General features: G+C 58.6%; 1 protein-coding gene across 4 annotated transcripts; it reads left to right on the forward strand.

Moving 5' to 3' along the window:
• The first annotated feature begins 961 nt into the window (after positions 1 to 961).
• STX1A (syntaxin 1A) lies at positions 962 to 17,860 on the forward strand. Of its 4 annotated transcripts, none has more exons than XR_004130662.2 (10): positions 962 to 1,044; positions 8,831 to 8,908; positions 9,303 to 9,402; positions 12,090 to 12,164; positions 12,892 to 12,965; positions 13,046 to 13,154; positions 13,269 to 13,342; positions 14,347 to 14,484; positions 14,903 to 15,474; positions 15,935 to 15,966. XR_004130662.2 is itself a non-coding variant. In XM_031432729.2 (10 exons), the coding sequence occupies exons 1-10, from the start codon at positions 1,015 to 1,017 to the stop codon at positions 16,513 to 16,515; spliced, it is 867 nt and encodes a 288-aa protein (XP_031288589.1). In that variant the 5' UTR covers positions 962 to 1,014; the 3' UTR covers positions 16,516 to 17,860. The 4 variants fall into 4 exon arrangements, 2 of the variants coding, with proteins under 2 accessions (XP_031288589.1, XP_031288587.1); XR_004130663.2 differs by lacking the exon at positions 15,935 to 15,966 and having other exon boundaries at positions 14,903 to 14,984; positions 15,071 to 15,928; XM_031432729.2 differs by lacking the exons at positions 14,903 to 15,474; positions 15,935 to 15,966 and adding exons at positions 16,018 to 16,128; positions 16,438 to 17,860.
• The last annotated feature ends 601 nt before the right edge of the window (positions 17,861 to 18,461 follow it).

Here is an 18,461-nt window from a genome sequence, read left to right on the forward strand (position 1 = left end):
GGCCCAGCTCCAGAGCAACACCTTGGCAGCCCTGGGAAAGGGAAGGGGGAGTGCTTGGCTGAGGTCAAGAGGGTCTGGATCAGGGCACAGAGGGGACAGCTGGGCGGTGTTTGTGGCTACTGCTCAACAAGATGCTGGCAGGAACCAGAAAAGGAGCATCTGCTACTGACTAGCCTCCACCCACCACTTCACTACAGAAGTGCGAAGGTCTTCCATTAGTGTTAGAGGAGCTGGGCCGGGCTTAGCTGCCCCCAGCTTCTAGATAGGAAATAGAATCTCAGGCCTGGGGCTGGGACACAGGGTTGGAAATGCAGGGAAAGGGGAAGGAGATGGGCTATAACTTAGATCTCCTTCTCCAAAGATAGAGGGGTTCCTGCATCCTGTTGAGAGTGGAAACTGAGAAAAAAAGGGGGGGGGCCACCCAGCATCAGACTGTGAACTGAGAAATCCTGGGCAAAGAGAGGGCCAGAGCCTAGGTCTGGATGAGATGTCGGGGGAAGGCACGAAGGGTAGAGGTTCAGAGGCTGAAACTCTGGAGTTTTATGGCTAGAGGCAGTTTTTTGGAGGGGGATGCTGGAGGTTCCAAGGCAATAAAATCAAGGACGGAGGGTCTAACCTCTAGCAAATCCCTGGGGGTGTGAGGGGCCCTGGGTGAAGATCCAGGGTCTGGAAGGAAGGATACTGAGAGCTAAGTCAAGGGAGAGTTGGAACAGGGAAGGGGCTCTGGGGCTCGACCCGAGGCAGGAATCATGCGGCATCGAGAACAGAAGGGGACGAGGTTCCAGGGCTGAGACCCTTCCAGAGAACCTGACTGAGGTGGGAGCAGGGAGCGGGAGTCCCAGACTCAGGACTCTAGGCCGGGACCTGCCGGGGCGGGGCGGGACCGGACTGGGGGCTGGGCCGGGGTCCCGGGGGCCGGGGCGGGGCCGAGCTGGCGCTGCGCAGCCGCGGGGCGGCCACCGCGCATGCGGGGCTCACAGGGCTGCAGCCGGCGCCGCTGCCACTCCCGGGAGCATGAAGGACCGAACCCAGGAGCTCCGCACGGTGAGTCCGGCCTCTGCCCGCCGCCGCTCGCCGCCTGTGCCCAGCCTACCGGCCGCTCCCCGCCCGGCTCCCGGGGCCACCCGGGCGGCAGTCTCTGCGTCCCAGGCCAGGGTCGGAGGGAGCGGTGCCGAGCCGGGAACCGCGACCCCCCTCCAGGTCCCGCCCCTCGGACCTACTCGGGGTCACGGGCTCGCCTGAGCTCGGCTTCGATGGCCCGCGGGCTGGCGGCTGGAGCCTGGGGTCCTGGACAAACTTTTCGGCGTCCCCTTGTTTTGGGGGGTCGGAGTATTATTGGATATCGGTGGCGGGACAGAAACCTGGCGTCTCTCCCGCCCCGCGAAGTGGGTCCAGTCTCATTCCCCCCACTGTGCCTTCTCACTGACCGTCCTGTTCCCTCTCTAGTACAGACAGACGGCGGGACCCGAGGGAAGGGGCCAGGGGCGGTCCCCTGCCCAGAGCCCCGCTGCGGGGCGCGCTGCGGAAACCGGGCGGTCGGGTGGGGCCGGCTTCTCCAGCGGGCGCTGTGCTGTCCCCATCACCTCCTGTCACCTGTGGCTCCCATCACCTGTGGCTCCCCAGCTGATAGTGGCGATGGGCATCTGCTGCCCGCCCTGGTCCAAGAGGGGTCAGACCTGATCCCAGTCCACCTTCCTGGCTTCCGGGCAGCCCGGGCCGGCGTTTCCAAGCCGTTCCGGGGTTCCCTAGCCTGATTCGGACCTGAACCTATTTTTCCACCTATGTTTCCGAAGCCCCTGGGGTGTGGCTTGTGGGGCGGGGTTTGAGATGGGGGAGAAGAAGGATGCGCAAAGGTTTTGAGTCAGAGCCCACCCTCTCCCAGTCATGACAAAGACCCCTGCCGCCTGCTCCTCATCAAAAAGGCCCCCGTCCCCTGGCCTCTGCCATTTACCAGGATGTTGACACCTCTACTCTTAGGGGTGACAATCCTGGAGGGCTGTGGGGGGCAGTGAAGAAAGTGAAGTCTGCCTGTGGGCGAGGGGCATCAGGACTCTAGACTCAGGTTGAGCCTCCTCTGATCCCCTGGCTGACCACCCTGCTGGCAGGCCCCGCCTGCTGATCTCTGGGGAGGGGGGCCCTAGCTCAGTGTTTCCCCAGAACCCTCCCCTTGCTGCCCAGCTTGGAGCCAGAGACCTAGGTCCCCTTATATGGAAAGTTTCAAGTGTCCTTTGGGCTTTTGATCTCATGGCTTGTCTTCTCTGTTCATAGGCTCCCTGCATTTGTGCCTGGGTCTCCCCAGTTATACCAGTCTTGTCTCCTGGGCAGTGTGGGGCTGGGACCTGTGCTCTCTTGTCTCCATCTCCCCCTTGCTCTGGCTGCCAGCCCTTGCTCTCCCGTCAGACCTGTTTTATTCCTGGCTGAGTGCCCAGCCCCCCCGGATAAATCCCACAAGGTTTCAAAGGAAGAAGACGGTCCCTCATGTTGTATATGGTGTCTAAATGCTTCCCCCGCCAGCCCTTGCGGTTGCCCTCAAGTTTCCTGTGCTTGGTTGAGTCAGAAAGAGTGTTGTTATCTTGGCGATGAATGGCTGTGTGGTGTATTTGCTGGTGTTTGGGTGCTTGGTGGATCAGATGAGTGTGTATGTGGGAACCAGGTGGTCGGGGGAATATGGTCCTTTATATCTGACAGGGCCTTTGGTTCATCAACTTCATCCCCTCTGCTGAAGAGGAAACAGGCACGAGAGAGAGGTGGCTGGCCTTGTAGACCAAATACGATGGTAGAAAGGGGCTTTGCCTAGTCCTCAAAAGAGTCAGACCTGGCTGAGATGTAGGGCCTAAGAGAGCTTGGGCTGTAGGGAGTTTGAATCCAGGTCTTTTGCTCTGGTGTGTGTCTCCGTGATCCCCCGCCTAACACTGACACACACACACATGCGCACACACGCACACAGTAGCCAGAGCAGTCCTTGGAGGGTGAGGCCTGGCTTCTCTGAAAATAAACTGAGGCTTCCTCTCCAGACACCCATCCCTGACGCCAGGCATCCGGCACCCGTGCAGGCTACTGTACTCATTGCTGAGTGGCCCTGCCCATCGCAGGTTTCTAGCAGCCTTGAGGGTCGGCTGACAGGATCCCTCATCGGGTGGGGTGGAACGGTTAGTCTTGCGGGCTGCCATTCCCACGAGTCTCCCTCTGGGCTGCATAGATTCCCATCTATGAAGTGGAGGTAGGAGAACCTAGAACCCAGCTTCTCAGGGCAAGAGGGGTGGTCACAGGTCTCCTGACTCTGTCTCCAAATTTGGGGGAGACCTTAAACCCCAGGAGCCAGAATCCCCAGGAACTGAGGCCAGTTCTAGCTGGGCTGGACTGAGGGTGGTGCTTGGGACAGGGACTTGCACCACTCCCAACGCTTCTTCCCTCCCTCCCTCTCTCCTTCCTCCCGCCTCCTCCTCCTTTCCCACCCAACTAACGCCACCATATTTGGAAGGAAGGCGAAGAGAGCTTATTTATAAAAGTCACACTTGGGGAAGGAGCTGGCGCGTTTCCTCAGCGCTGCAGGCCGAACCCAGCTCTCCATCCTTCTCCAGCCCTGGTCTCTCATGGGACGGATCCTTTTGTGCAGAGGGAGAATGAAGGGGTCATTGGGGGCCAGTGTGGAGCCCTCAATGCTCTTGAAAGCTCTCAGAGATCGGAAAGGCACCTGGAGGCCTAAGAGGGGTAAAGACTTCTGTGACCAGAGTCATACAACTGGGGAGACTTTGGGGATGGGGACAGGCAGCCCTGCCTGGCCTGCATCTGCCTCCTTCCTTCAATTCAGAGGCCTCTCTGGTTTTCTCAGAGCTCACCCACCCCTCCATGAGCCCAGAACGGAGTTTATCTACATGCTGGGCCATGTGGGACACATGGGGCCTGTGGCAGAGGGCAGAGAGAGGAGGGAGAGTGGGGCAGCCAGACCCAGGAATGAGCCTTCCTGGAAGAAGAGGACTTGGGGTGGCCCAGGAGGAGGAGTGGGTTTGAATGGGAGGAGGGGCAGTGGTCCAAAAGGAGGGACCAGTGTGACTAAAGGCAGAGGGATTGGGATGCCCAACCGAGAGAGAATGGCGGGTGGGCCTGACACCTGTTCTACAGCAGGGCCCAGCGCCCCAGGGCAGGCCTGGGTGGGGCTGTCCAGTGCCCCGCTCTGCCGACCAGTTCCAGTCTTCTCACTCGCTGCTGGGAAGAGATTGGCAGGCCTGGGGCAACAGCAGGCAGGTTTATGCCATACCCTCTCCATGCTCTTTTCATCTGTACAGTGGTGCCAGCCAGCTTCGCCCTGAAGAGCAGAAGAAATGGGGATGTAAGAATAGACCCAGGTTAGGGACCCCCTCCTTCCTTCCCATCACCTCCTTGGGATTTCCCAAAGGAAACAGTGGATTTGGGCACATGATCATCTGAGGTACAGATGGCATTCAGGGACTATTTAGTCCAACCTCCAATTTTACAAAGTAGAAAACTGAGATCCAAAAAGGGCCAGGAATTTATCCAAGGTCAGACAGTGCCTGGAGGGAGGCAGGGCCCCAGCCTCTTCCCACGCCCTGAAGCTGCTTCCCTGAGCTGCTCTGGGGCCCTGCTAAGGGGTGGATGGGCGGGCTGAGCGCAGGGATCTGTTGGAGGGGGAAGTGTGCAGGAGCAGGAAAGAGGGAAGGAGCAGACTGGAGAGCCCTCTCTTCCTGGAGACCCAGCTTGGCCTCTCATACATCCCTGACTCAGCTCTGGGCCTCTCTGCTCTAGTGTATTGGCTTTGATTAGTCATTGAAAAGAAGAAGGGGAGAAAAAATAGCCTTCAAGGCAGACAACAGCAACTCCTGCTCCAGCAGGAATGAATCAACCCTGCCGGCTGGCCTGCTGCCATCCCCTGGGGACAGGCCTGGAGGCTTCCTCTGGGAGCAATCACTCTGGTTTCCAGGCAGGTATCCTGGAATCTTGGAGCCTCTGCTTGGAGAGACCACCAGGGCTGCACACCCGGCAGGGTTAGTGGGATCTTTTCTCCCCTGTTTCAGCAGGTCTCTGTGGTGGGGGCAACACTCACTCCCGCCCCGCTAGATTCTCTTCCCTGATATCTCAGGCTGGAGGTGATGAGGCCATAGCCGAGACAGCCAGTGGCCAGGGAGGAGGGAGACCAGACCAATGATTCTCAATCCTGGGGGTCCTTGAAAAAACTTAACCTCACCAACCCCACCGCCATAGATTCTCATTTGTTCTGAAAGCTGTGTTTTGTTTATGTTTTTGTTTTTTTAATCCCCCAAGGGACTCTGGTGCTGGACCAGGGTTGAGAGCAACTAAAGGATGAATTAAAAACAGGACAAATTGGATGTTGGTTGGATGTGAAAGGAGAAGGAGGAGTATGGCTGCCCCCTGGGCAGACTCTTGAGAATGGGGGTTCTGAGCGGGGGGGTTCAGAGGAGGGGGCTCAGGAGAGAGAGATGGAACTTAGTTTTGGCCAGGGGGCAGGCAGGGTGCCCGTTGTATGGGTGGGTTTGTCCAGAAGACGTTTGAGCCTTTGAGCTTGCAACTGTCCCATGACTCTAGCGGCCACCTCCATGCTGAAGCCTCCCAAGTCACCATCTCTCGTCTAGCCCTCTTTTCCAGAGCTGTGGTTGCCACTTAGAGAGGGTTGCTGGATTCCCAAGCACTGGGGCCCTAATCATTCAGGGCTCTGGCCTAGATGTAAATGAGGTTGCATGGGGCATCAGACTTTCACAAACTAGAACAAGGATAAGAACAAATGAAGAAATGAAACAGGAAAAGGATCCTTCACTTGAGCCCAAAATCCAGCTAAGTGGACAGCATGGGGAAAGGGAGGCTTGGGCCTTTCTTTGGCAAGAAGTGCTATATGATCATTTCTGTGATTTCTGGCTGCATTAACAGAAGTAGACTATATAGAAAGAGGGAGGTGATAGATCAGTTTTTTGGCACTGCTCAGACCACAGTCAGCAGCATCCTGTACTGCTGGGGAAAGAGGCCACGTAGGACAAGTCTGGTGCGGGGGCTGCACTTTAGGGCCCCTGGGAAGGATCTGAAGGGGAGGGAGTGGTCAACTTGAGAATAAAAACCCAGGGAGGATGTGGATGCTACCTTCAGATCTCCGGCAGGGCCAGCCCAGCGAGAGGGCATCAACAGGTTCTTTATGGCTTGGGGCAAAACCACTGGAAAGGGAAGGACTCCCTAACAATTGGGACTGCCCCAGATAGGCAGAGTTGCTGGGAAAGCTAGTGAGCTCTCCATCATGGGAGGTGTGAAAGCTGAGGCTAGAAGCTGTGGCCAGTGTGGCCTTATGACTTGAGAGTCTGTGGCTGTGGCTCCTAAGTAGGGATGTGAATAGGGTATGGGGAACAAGAGGAGTGAGATACCAACCCAGGGGAACAGAGGAAGGCTTCCAAAGGAGGTGGCATCTAAGGATGAGGGGAATGTCAGTTTCATGGAATCAGCCCTGCAGACAGAGGGGACAGCAAGGAGGATAGTGGGTAGCTTGTAGGGGCAGAGAGATGGTTAAAGGTGGGCTGTAATGGGAGGCGATTTCAGGCTGGGGCAGTTAGATGAAGAGGAGGGATGAGGGTGAAAAGTCCTGAGGAGGAAGAAGTAGTAGGACTTGGAAAGGAAGGGTCCCCTTAGAGCATCCCCTCCAGGTTTTGCTTGCAGCCACGGCTGGCTTGCCCAAGGCTGTGAGGTCAGGCTCTAAACCCTACAGTTGGCCTTGGGACCAATACGAATGCCACCTCCCAGGTGAACCCCAGCCTAGGTGCCCCAGTCTGACCCTGACGCCAAGTCTCCTTTTTCCCCACCTCTACCCTCCTAGACAGAGAGCATGGAGGAGGGTATGGCATCTCTCCTGCCACCATTCTTTTGCAGAAACTACCTGAGTCCAGCCATCAGTCCTCTGGGGATGCTGCACAGGCTGCAGGTCAGAGCTAGCTGGACACTTGGAGAAGATAAGTCCGTTTCCCAGATAGGCAGGCTGAGGCCCCGAGGCAGGCAGGAGCCCTGGGGTCTCTGGCAGTGACTCTCGTCTCTGGTGACTTTGTCTTTGGCTCTAGCTGGCCATTACTCTTTCTGGGAAGGAAGCTGGAAGATTCTCCTGCCCCTTCCCATCCACCCCGATCCTTCACCAGAACAGAGAAGCCAGGGTGCTGAATGCTGGGGTGAGGAGGTGTTGCAGGGAGAGCCACTTCCGAACCTGTCAGGCTGTCGGGGAGTGGGACCTGGGCTCCACCTGGCTGCACCTTGCCTCACTTCCCCCAGGGAATGCTTCTCTGGCTCGGCTCCTGGGCCTGGCCTGGTCTGAAAGTGTAGAAATGGCTCCTAGATTCTCTGTGGCTCTGGGTGGGCTTGGTTGGGGGGGGGGGACCACCTGGCGGCTGCCACAGGCACTTGTGGGAGCGAGGATTTATTTTAGCTGCTGGGGGAGGAGGTGTGATCTCTTGATGAGAGGGGCCGCCTCCAGAAAGCTCCCCACCATCCCCCTCTCTTGGTCCCACTTTGGTGGGGTAGTGGGACCCTGAGAGCCCCAGAGCCACAGCCCTTTACAGAACATGCTGGGTTCTCAGCAACCCCCCCACCCCGAGCAAGGCATCACTGTCCCCATTTCAGAGAGGAGCCAATAGACCCAGAAGGGAAGTCCCTCAGCCCTTTGGTGTCTGTGCTGGGCCCAGAACCCAGGGCTGGGGGCCAGCCTGCCTGGTGCTTCAGCCTCCCCATCCCCTCAACCTCCGCCACCTCCATCCCTGTGAGAGAGCATCGAGTTGAGGACCAGTGGCTCCTCCCTGTGGGGCACTGAGAAGTGAGGAGTAATGACGTAGCCAGAGAACCTCAGAGGGGTGACCATCCTGCCTCAAGTATCCTGGCCTTGACTGGGGAGAGGGACCTTGGTCTTGCCAGCTGAGTTGGCCAACCCTGGCCAACTCCAGGTGTGGGGCAGATAGTAATGAGCACGGCCGACATGCTGGGAAGTCAGAGGTGTAATTACCCCCACCCCATGGTGGACTAGCTTTTGTATGGCTGCTCCTGGGGCCCCAGGGCGGGCCTACACCTGTCTCTGAGGCCTAAGGCAGGCCCTGAGCCAAGTGGCAACATGACTGGCCTCTTACGCCTGCCAGACCCAACTCTGAGCCTGGAAGGAAAGAGAATCAAGGTCAGTGTCAAGACTGACAAGGAGAGAGAGGTCCCCAAGTGGTCTGAGGGAGCAAGGCCGGCAGATCCCAGGACCCCCACAAGCAGTTGCTCTCAGGCCTGCCTGGGTGCTGTGGGGATGACCCATGTCTGAGCCATCCTACCTTCTGGCAGGGAGGTGCTGGTGGTGCGCAGGTCTGGGACAGACCCCAGGCCTCCCCCTACATGGCCCTCCTCAGAAAGGGAGCTTGGGAACTCCAGGCAGCCTGTCTCAGGCAAGGTCTATGAGTTGGGGCCAGTGTCTGGGGAACCAATTCCTGAGGTTTGCATGCCTAGCCCGTGGCAGGGCCTCCCCAGCAGCACCCTAGGGTGAGGGGTATGCTGGGAGGACCCCAGTCTTGTGGGGGATGGGAGGCAGCTGAGCAGGGGAAGGAGCCCCTGACATGGAAGTGGACACTTGGCCCTATAACCAACTTGACAGTCAAGGCCTCTCTCCATAATTATGCCAGATCCCCAGCGATCCTCCGGGTCTCACTGTGGCTGGGAGCTGCCAAGGGAACGGAGAGGGATGGTCGGGCCCTGGAGCTACAGCCCATGAGCCTGCTGGATGCCGGGCAGTGTGGGGTCCTAGCTGCAGTGGGATCCAGTGGTCCCACCACAGGTCCACTCATGAGTGCACATCTCTGTGTAGGCTAAGGACAGCGATGATGATGATGATGTCACTGTCACCGTGGACCGAGACCGCTTCATGGATGAGTTCTTTGAACAGGTGGGAACAGCACACCTGCCTCTCCCCAAACACCAGCAGACCTGGGGTGGCCACGTGTCACCTCTGAGCCAAGCCCAGGGCTCTTACACACCTGCGCCTGCCTCAGCAGCTCAGAGGTACCAATTAATGAGCCCATTTTGAGGGTAAATAGACAGAGGCTCAGAGGGGAGCAAAGTTTGGGACTGCCCACTCCTCCCCACCCCCACGCCAGTCTAGAAGGATCCTTGGAGCAATGCCCACCCCCTCCACCCCCCACCTCACACCTATCCCCTGAAGCCTGGCCCAGCCTGGTCTTCAGCCCTGACCTCCAGCCCTACTCTGGGCAAGCCCTGGGCCCGAGAAGCCCCATCCCTGCAGGATTTTCACCTGCTGACCACCTGGCCTTGGTCCACAGGTGGAGGAGATCCGTGGCTTCATTGACAAGATCTCAGAGAACGTGGAGGAGGTGAAGCGGAAGCACAGCGCCATCCTGGCCTCCCCCAATCCTGACGAGAGTGAGTGTGTAGGTGTGAGGGGCCCCACTGGCCTCTGGGAAGGCACTGCTGCGGGGAGGGGCACCTGGGCCTAGCCGGATTGGGAAGGGCTCCACGGGAAGCCTCAGGAAACACAGCTGACCCAGGCCTCACCCCGCCAGTGGTGGGGTGGTCAGTGCCTAGTATTACCCGCTGGATGCCTGGTGGGAGAGGTCAGGTCAGGCAGCCAGCCCCACCCTCCCCTGGTCAGCTGGCAATAGGTCTGGCTGCATCCCTGGGATTCTGGAAGGGAGGGGAGGAAGGAGGGAGCTGCCTCTGATCAATAGGAGGCCTCTCAGCCCAGCCCCTCCCTTCCCTCACCTCCCAGGGGAGCAGATGGCAGCTTTGAGGCATCAGCGCTGTGGGAGGGCAAGCCGGCCATGCAGGCAGAGTTTCCGGAAAAAGCTGGCAGCCCTGGCACTTGGCCACTGGTACCCCAGAGCCGGGCATTCTCAGGGCTCCAGGAAGTCACCTCTACCCCTCTGCACAGGGAGCCTGTGTATGTCTGTGTTTCACTCTGTCCCCAGACGGGTGCCTCTGACCTGGCTGTCACAGTGCCTGTGGAGGTGTTGATTACTACGCTCACACAGGCCAGGCTGACAGTGTGCAGGCCCGTGATCCCCTCCCCTATAGGGGGGCTCACCCTCAACCCCAGGGAGGCACTGATGGGACGAGGCCCAGGCCAGCCGCCTGGACTCAATAGATTGGGTGTGTGCACTGCCTGCCCATTCTCGCCGTGTGCTCTCCTCTTCTCTCCCTTCTCCAGCTCCTTTGGAAGGTGTCAAAGCATGGGGGAGGCCTGGCTGCCGCCCACGTGTTCATGGGATAGGGCTGGAGGCCCACAGCCCACCACCCAGGCACCCAGGGCTTGATTTCATTCTCAGCTTCAGCACTGCCTCCCTATCTATGGCCTCTCAGCCCCCTGCCCACTGGCATCCACAAGTGCCCAGAATAAATCTCTCCACGGCCCCAAAGTGTGCTTGAACCTGAGGCCAGTGCTACACCAACCAAGCCCAGTGCTAGGCCCTTGGAAGGCAAAATGGGTCAGCTGGGAGCTGGAGAGACTGTCCCAGGAAGAGGTGGGAAGGAGAGAGGGCCCACCCAGAGTAGGGCGCAGGCCCAGTGTAGTCACCATGCCACCACCCTTTGCCCCTCTTCCTAGAGGTTTGTCTGGCATGGTTTGTCTGTGTGCCCATGTGTATCTGGGTCAGCCTGTGTCCCTGGCAGGTCACTCCTGGTGAGGCTCAGAAGGGGGCTGACTGTGGGGCAGGACTGTAAAGAGCTGGGAGCTGGCCTGTCACCTGCTGGAAGGTGGGGCAGGCGGGGAGCGACAGAGCTGCCCAGGTCCCCCAGCCTCGGCTCCCTTGTGCCACCTTCATCATACATCACTAGTGACCAGATTGGAATCGCCACCTGTGAGCTGAGCACTCAGGCCTCAGCTGATGGTCGTTGATGTGGGCTAAGTAACAGGCATCCCCAAGGAGAAGGGGCTCCCCATTAAGGTTTCTAGGGCAGAGGCCGAGCAGAGTTGACAAGGCATCACAAAGGAACTTGGCAGTGAGTGGGGGGCTTTCCTGGGCCAAGGCTTGCTCTGCCTCCTCTGGGGGCTGCCATCCGGGCTGGGCTATTTTGGGCCTGAGCAAAAGAGGCTGAGACATCAGAGCAGCTGGTAACCGAGTTTTCCTTTGTTCCTGCAAATGAGCCTCCCCCGCTCCTGGAAGCCCCCTGTTCCACCAAACTCTTGTTTCACTTGGGATGTGGTCCCCGCCTGTTAGACACTGTAAATGCCCCTCCGAGTCCCCTGTGGGAGAAGCTCTAGGCCCAGAAACAAGCAAAGGGTAGACAAGAAGGGCTGCAGCCAGGAGCTCAGTCCTGGTTTTTCCAGGGGGTGGAGTCCTGGGGGGCTACCTGAGGCTGGGCTCCACCCAGCACCCCAGAGGGAAGTGACCACCTTGTCCCACTTTGCCAGCCACCCCTTGCAGGGAGTGGGGCAAGCTGGGCACCCCCAATGCCTCTGCCAGCTATAGAGATAGCTCCAGTTGGAACAAGGGCCAGAAACTATACCACCGCCCTCCCCCAACTTCACCCTCTCATGGGCTCAGCTGCCTATGACCTCCAGAGCCGACTGCACCCCAGGGGCCCACCTCTTTGAAGCTCTTACCCAGGCCAGGTGTCTCTAGTCCCCATCCACCTGCTGGACACTCAGCAGTTGGCCTTCACTGAGCTCAGCACCTGGGGAGGGGGCTTTGTGAGTAGAACAAGGTCTGCCCTGCCCAGGGTGCTTGATGGGGGAGCTGGCTTCTGCCTCTTTTGCCCCTGGCCCCGTCCGCCCATGGGCTGGATGCTTACCTTCCTGAGCCACCAGGTAGTGCTAGGTGAGCCCACACCCCCGCCTTGGACTTAGGCAAGTAAATGTCCCCCAGTGCCAGCTCCAGCATCGCCAGCTGCTCCACAATTATTTCTGCCTTAAATTTAGACCCATCTGTTATCTGCAGGGGGTGGGGGGAGCCAGCGAAGGAGGAAGGGAGGCTCCTTGGAAGGCAGCACAAGACGGGGTGAGGCTGCAGCTGGTGTAGCCCCAGCCCAGGATTGCAGCGGGGCAGGCAGAGCCTTAGTCAAGGGAAGAAGGGAGACCCAGGGTGTACCCCCAACCCCTTCTACCTCCCCAGAGACAAAGGAGGAGCTGGAGGAACTCATGTCCGACATAAAGAAGACAGCAAACAAAGTTCGCTCCAAGTTGAAGAGTGAGTCTGGGCTCCAGGCCTTGTCGGGGGTTGGGGGGCACCCCAGGCCCGCCTCCCCCACACAGCCCATAGGGTTTCACTGACTGAGGGGTACACTGGGTCTCGCTTTCCTTTGTGAGGTGCCATCATGTGCCACTCACTCAGCAGCTACCTGGCAAGGCCTGGGTGTGCCGGCTCTGGACTGGACCTCAGGACAGATGCCTGAGGCTTTGTCCAGGGAGTGTTCCACTCTGGGCACTGTCTCCCACTTCAGCTATAGAGGGTTAAAGGAGTGGCCAGCACTGCCTGGTCCCATGTGTGAGCCCCCATGCACTGTGCAAACACAGTCATGCCTGCCCTGGAATGCACAGGTCTAGGGGTCGCATGCCCCGTGGTCGTGGCCACCTGGCCCTGCCCTTCCTGGGCACAGCCCCTTGTTAGGTGCACAGCCTCTGAGCAGGACAGAGACAGAGTGGACCTGAGCCACCAGGCCTAGTAGGTGTTCACACACACACACACACACACACACATACACAGCGTGGTGGGTGCAGGTGTGCGTATGTGCACACACCTCCCTCGCTGGCTCCTCCATCGGTGCCTGGCGCTCCCTCTTCCTCTGCTGCTTCCTGTGTGACCCCACTCAACAGACAACACAGGCCCGCAGGGGAGGTCCTGAACCAGGTCCTGGGTGAGTGGTGGGGCAGCAGTGCACGGAGACAGGTAGTTAGCAGCTGACTCTTCCCCTCAGGCATCGAGCAGAGCATTGAGCAGGAGGAAGGCCTGAACCGATCATCCGCCGACCTGAGGATCCGAAAGACACAGGTGTGGGCGGGGCTCTGGGGCAGGTAGCCGGGCACGTGGTGGGCTGGGCCTCACACCTGCACCCCCATCTCGGGCCCCAGCACTCCACGCTGTCCCGGAAGTTTGTGGAGGTGATGTCCGAATACAACGCCACGCAGTCTGACTACCGAGAGCGCTGCAAGGGCCGTATCCAGAGGCAGCTGGAGATCAGTAAGCCGAGGGGGTGGGGCTGGGGTGAGGGGCGGGGCCAATGGTGAGGGGCGGGACCGGGCCTCTGCCGACCACCCATTGGAGGGCCTCGCTCAGTGTGACCCCTGCTCGCAGCCGGCCGGACAACAACCAGTGAGGAGCTGGAAGACATGCTGGAGAGTGGGAACCCAGCCATCTTTGCCTCTGGGGTGAGTGTGGAGCCCTCCCTCCATGACAGCTCCCACCGGGGACCCTGGTGTGTGTGCAAAAGGTTGGATCTGGGCAGTATTTGGACACAGACACCTGTAAGGCAGGTTTTATTTATTTAAAAATTTTTTTTCTAATGTTTTATTGTCTTATTTATTTATTTGGGGGGAGGTAATTAGGTTTATTGATTGATAAATTCATTTTTAATGGAGGTACTGGGGATTGAACCCAGGACCTTGTGCATGCTAAGCAGGTACTCTATTCCTGAACTGCACCCTCCTGGCTGAGGCAGGTTTTAAAGAGAAGGCCGAGACCCAGAGAGGAGAAGGGACCAGGGAGAGGTCACATGTTAGTGGCAAAGGTGGAATTAAGACCCATCTCCTGCTTCCTTGCTACTCCTGCTCATTTGCCACCAGCAAGGGGCTCCTTCCACCATCCTCAGGACCTTTTACCCCTCCTGGAGGACACGGTGCCCTTGGCTGTCTATACATTCAACTGAAGCTCCATACTCTGCCGGGCAAGGGGGCTTCCTGAAGGAGGTGGCATGCAGGTGGGGGAGGCGGCTTGGGGACGTGGTTTCAGGAGGAGAGAGGGGAGGGGCAGAAAGGTCTTTCAAGGACTGGGTCCTCAGGGCAGTCATCTTGGGCTCCTAAGGCACTGGTGATAACTGCCACTCCACAGTTACTCTGCATAAGCACAGTGGGGAGTGTTATCAGCCCCGTGTTACAGGTAGGAAATTGGGTCTCAGAGAAGTTTGGTAAAGCTGGTAAGAGCTGATCAGAAAGTGAGGGGAAGGCTGCAGCTAAGGAAGAAGCCTCAGGCTCTGCCTCTACAGCATTCCTCTAGAGCATTCTGCTCAGGCCACCATTCCTCTAGAGCATTCTGCTCAGGCTACTGCCCATCCCAGCTGCCTCCACCCTTGGCCTCTTGCTGTCCTGGTTCTGGGCCCCACCCCTGCCCCCTTCAGCAGGTCTCTGGGTCCCAGCCCACCACTCCCACCCCCTAGATCATCATGGACTCCAGCATCTCGAAGCAGGCCCTGAGCGAGATTGAGACGCGCCACAGTGAGATCATCAAGCTGGAGAACAGCATCCGGGAGCTGCACGACATGTTCATGGACATGGCCATGCTTGTAGAGAGCCAGGTGAGTGCCCAGGGCCCCGCTGCCCTCCCCTCAGCCCCCAGCAGCACCCAGGGCTGCACTAACCCCTCCCCTTTCTGCCTGCCATGCTGCCCTGCCCGGGAGGGACCGAGTCTTCAGGTAACTAACCATGCACCGCTGAAACTGCCTCCAGGGTCCTGTCCACCTGAAGGATTCTCTCTGCATGGCTCTGCTTGGCCCTCCAGGACCCTAGGCCCCGCATGGCCCCACCCACCTTCACCCAGCCTTGTCCTGTCTTGTTCACCAGCTGTGTGTCGTGTGGACTGGCACTTTTCTAGGAGCTGGAGGTATAGCTGTAACCAGGGCAGCTGAGGCCCTGCTTCCTAGAGCTAACTAATGTCTGTTGGGCAAAAGGGCAGCATCAGTAAATGATGTTTGGAATATTCTCCAATTGTGCCAGGTGCTCAGATGTTAGGAGGAGGCAGTGTGACAGAGCAGTGGTTCTCAAACTTGAAAGTGCCTAAGAGCCAGTTGCAGGACTCGTAAGTTCCCCTCTTCTAGTCCCCATACCCAGAGATTCGTAGGTCGGGGTGGGGGCTTGTGAATTTGCATATCTTACAACCTGCAGGGTGACGTCAGTGCTACTAGTCCACGGCCACACTTGGAATAACACAGTCACTACAGTGGCCACTTTGGATGGGGTGGTCAGGAAGGCCTCTATGAGGAGGTGGCATTTGAGCTCCAAAGACTACCCAGGAAAAGTGAAGAGCTGGCCCAGGCAGAGGGACCAGCAGCATCACGGTCCTGGGACCAGCAAGAGCCTGACTTACTGGAAGAAAGGAGAGGAGGTGTGGGCGGCTGGAGCACAGTGGGAGATGGGGGTCTCGATAGGTGGTGCTGGTGTCTGGAGTCTCTTCTGGATTGGAAGGTCTTAAGTGTGGGAGTGGCATGACAAGAATTTGGACGCGGGGAGGCTGTGATGAGGCTGCTGCTTCCATCGAGGCGAGAGAACACAGTAATACAGATGCCAGTGTGAGCAGTGGGCTTGGAGAGGGTGGTCAGCTATCAACACTCTGCTGCTGGGAGTCCTGGGCAGCGTCACGGTCAAGTGGCTTCTGGGGGCTGCGTGGGACTGGGCGGGGGCAGGGGTCTCAAAGGTTGAAGACCAAAGTCTGTGGGAGCTGGATGGAACCTTCATGCCTGGGGAGGATGGAGTGGGGGGCTCACCGTCATCACTGGGGCCAGACTCCAGCCCAGCCACTCCTGCCCTGCCTGCCTCTGCCTCGCACTGTCCTCTGTCCGACACCGGACACCTAGGTCAGGGCTCCAGCTGAGCATCCTCTGCATGGTCCCCGCCCCCTTGGCTGAGACTGCATGCTGTTCCCACCCCAGGATGGCTGCATTTTGGGGAGCTGCTGGGGTGTCTGGCTTGAAGGGCACAGGTGAGAAGCTATACCCCATCCTCCTCACACCCCCTCTTCTCTAACCTCAGGATGCTTTCCCGAAATCCTGCCCCGAGCCCCGTCCCAGCCCTGAGGGGGGCCCTCTGGAGCTCAGGTGCCCCCGGCCCTGCAGGGGGAGATGATTGACAGGATTGAATACAACGTGGAACATTCAGTGGACTACGTCGAGAGGGCCGTGTCTGACACCAAGAAGGCCGTCAAATACCAGAGCAAGGCTCGCCGGGTCAGTAGCCCCAACTCAGCTTGAACCCACATCCCTGCCAACCCAGAGCCCCCTGGACCCTCACAAATCCCTCCCCATTCTGCCTTCACCCAACTCTCCCAGGCCTTCAGTGCTGTTAAAACCCCACCCAGACACGTTTCCAGGCCATCACTTCCTCCCTCATTCAATCCCTAAGACTCCAGTCCTCAACCCTCATCACAGCCCCCTCCCCAGTGGCTCCACACCCCTCAAAGCTCTGTGCAGAGGCTCAGCCTCCCTCCTGGCTTCCCCCCAACCCCCTCTGAGGCCTCTCTTTGCCTCCTTGTGCAGAAGAAGATCATGATCATCATCTGCTGTGTGGTCCTGGGCATTGTCATCGCCTCCACCTTTGGGGGCATCTTCGGATAGAAACCACTCCACCCTGGATGGTCCACCCCAAGGAGGTCCCCTGGCTGCTGCCACCTTCTGGCTCAGAGCCCCCTCCTCCCCACCTTAGACTGTTCCCTTCTCTGCCACAGGGCCCCCCGTTCCCACCCTGCCCTGAGCCGTCATGTGCATGATCTTTGTGACAGTGTGCGTCTGTACAGAAGAGGCAGAGGGGAGCCAGGCTGGGAAACAGCCCACCGGGTAGGGATGGGCCAGCAAGGGACAGACTCAGGCCCTGGCCCAGGCCACCTCCCCTTTCTAGGCAGGGCTGCCTGGGGTAGTTAGCCATTCCCCTCTTCCCCTGCCTTCAGTAATTCCATTCTAGCCTGGGGTCTGCCCTCTGCTGGGATCAAGGCTCTCTGGACCCCAACCTTACCTCCTGCTCACCAGCCCATCTGCCCTGTCCTCTGTCCTCTCCAGCTGTCCCCATAAGCCCAGCCCTGAGGGGTGGGGACCAGCTGGCCACATGGTGCTGCTTTTCAGGTTAGGGGAGGGGTGGCCCTGAGAGACAGCGCAGCTCTAAGCTTCTAACAGCTGATCACTGCCAGGGAGGCTCAGGGTGCCATGGCCAGGTAGTTCCTGGCCATGTCAAGACCAGGCTTTTTCCCCTACCTTGGGGCAGAGTCCAGCGGTCTTCGGCTACCTCAGCCTCCCTTCCCACATTCCTGCAGCCCCAGGAGCAATCCCTTTGGGCTATGCCTGACCCCAGGTAACATTCTGGAAGAGGCTGGCTGGTGCCTGGTCTCCAGCCACCCTTGGAGCTAGGGAAGAGCAGCCTAGCCAGGCTTCTGCGCTGGTGAAGCCTTCAGCCCAGGCCACTCTCCCCAGCAGGCCTTAGTTGGGTCCTCAAGCCATTGTGTGTTGCATGTTTGGGACAGTGGTCCCTGCTCTCTTGTGCTCCAAGAAGTCAATGTCACTTCAGGCCTGCAATTGCGTCCTGCCCTCGCTGTCCCCCGTTGATATGCCACGTGGGTGTCAGGTGTCTTGGATGCAGTATTCAGCAGCCAGCCAGGGAGGGGCGCCTCCCTCCTCCCACCATCTCGGGACTTCTCAAGTCTGAAACGCGCCCCCACCCAAGACCCCTCCTCTTCCTCGTTGACAGGCAATGAGTGTGCCTGCGAGCGCATGCAGTAGGGGACGGGGCCAGGTCTGTGCCCCACCTTCCCTCGGCTTTGCTCCTGCCCAGTGACTGTGACCACTGTCCGTGTTGCCTTCTTGAACCGCGACTCTTCCCCACCTTCACCAAAGGTCTTGGTACAACCAGCTGCCCATTTTGTGAAATTTTTATGTAGAATAAACATTTGTATCTGTACCATGCTTCTGCTCTACATTTCTTACTGTCAGTGTCACAGCCTTAGAACTGGAGGATGAATGTGTGTGGCACTAAGGGGCTCTGAGGCCAAGGATCCCAGCCTCCTCCCTCAGCCTTCAACTTTCAGATGCTCCGGCCCCTCCACCCCAGCCTGAATGTCTCTCGGCCCCCGCTTAACATCCGATGCCTGTTCTGTACCGTGGGCCCAGATCTACCCCCTCTTCCCACTTTTCCCAGAAGTCACAAGTCACCACTGGATCCCCCTATTAGCCTGCTAGATACATCGCCGTGCAGGACCTGCCCTTCTGACCACCAGGGACTGGACAAAAGAAAGGCTCCAGAGGCAACCAGTGCTGGGCTGGGCAGCAGCTGATGATACAGCTCAGGGCCAGGGGTCAGCCCAGCCCAGGGGCTGGGTGCCTTCCAACCAAAAGGAAAGCAGAGACTGGGCAGAGGCCACAGGCCAATGGGTACCATCGATAATTTCATCCTGCTCATCCTTCCCAACTTCGCCTAGTGTTGTGTAACAGTTACACCTAAGTTACATGTAATAGCAGCAGCCCTAACTTAATCTACTTGTGTTCCCTGCAGGTTAAAAGAATGTTTTCATACATTT

This window comes from Camelus dromedarius, chromosome 24 (genome assembly GCF_036321535.1).
Source record: "Camelus dromedarius isolate mCamDro1 chromosome 24, mCamDro1.pat, whole genome shotgun sequence".
Classification (NCBI taxonomy): domain Eukaryota; kingdom Metazoa; phylum Chordata; class Mammalia; order Artiodactyla; family Camelidae; genus Camelus; species Camelus dromedarius.

Coding starts and splice junctions, on each gene's coding strand:
- STX1A (XM_031432729.2), top strand. CDS start 1,015: ATGAAGGACCGAACCCAGGAGCTCCGCACG. Junction 8,909..9,302: donor TGGATGAGTTCTTTGAACAG/GTGGGAACAGCA, acceptor CTTGGTCCACAG/GTGGAGGAGATCCGTGGCTT. Junction 13,343..14,346: donor CAGCCATCTTTGCCTCTGGG/GTGAGTGTGGAG, acceptor CCCACCCCCTAG/ATCATCATGGACTCCAGCAT.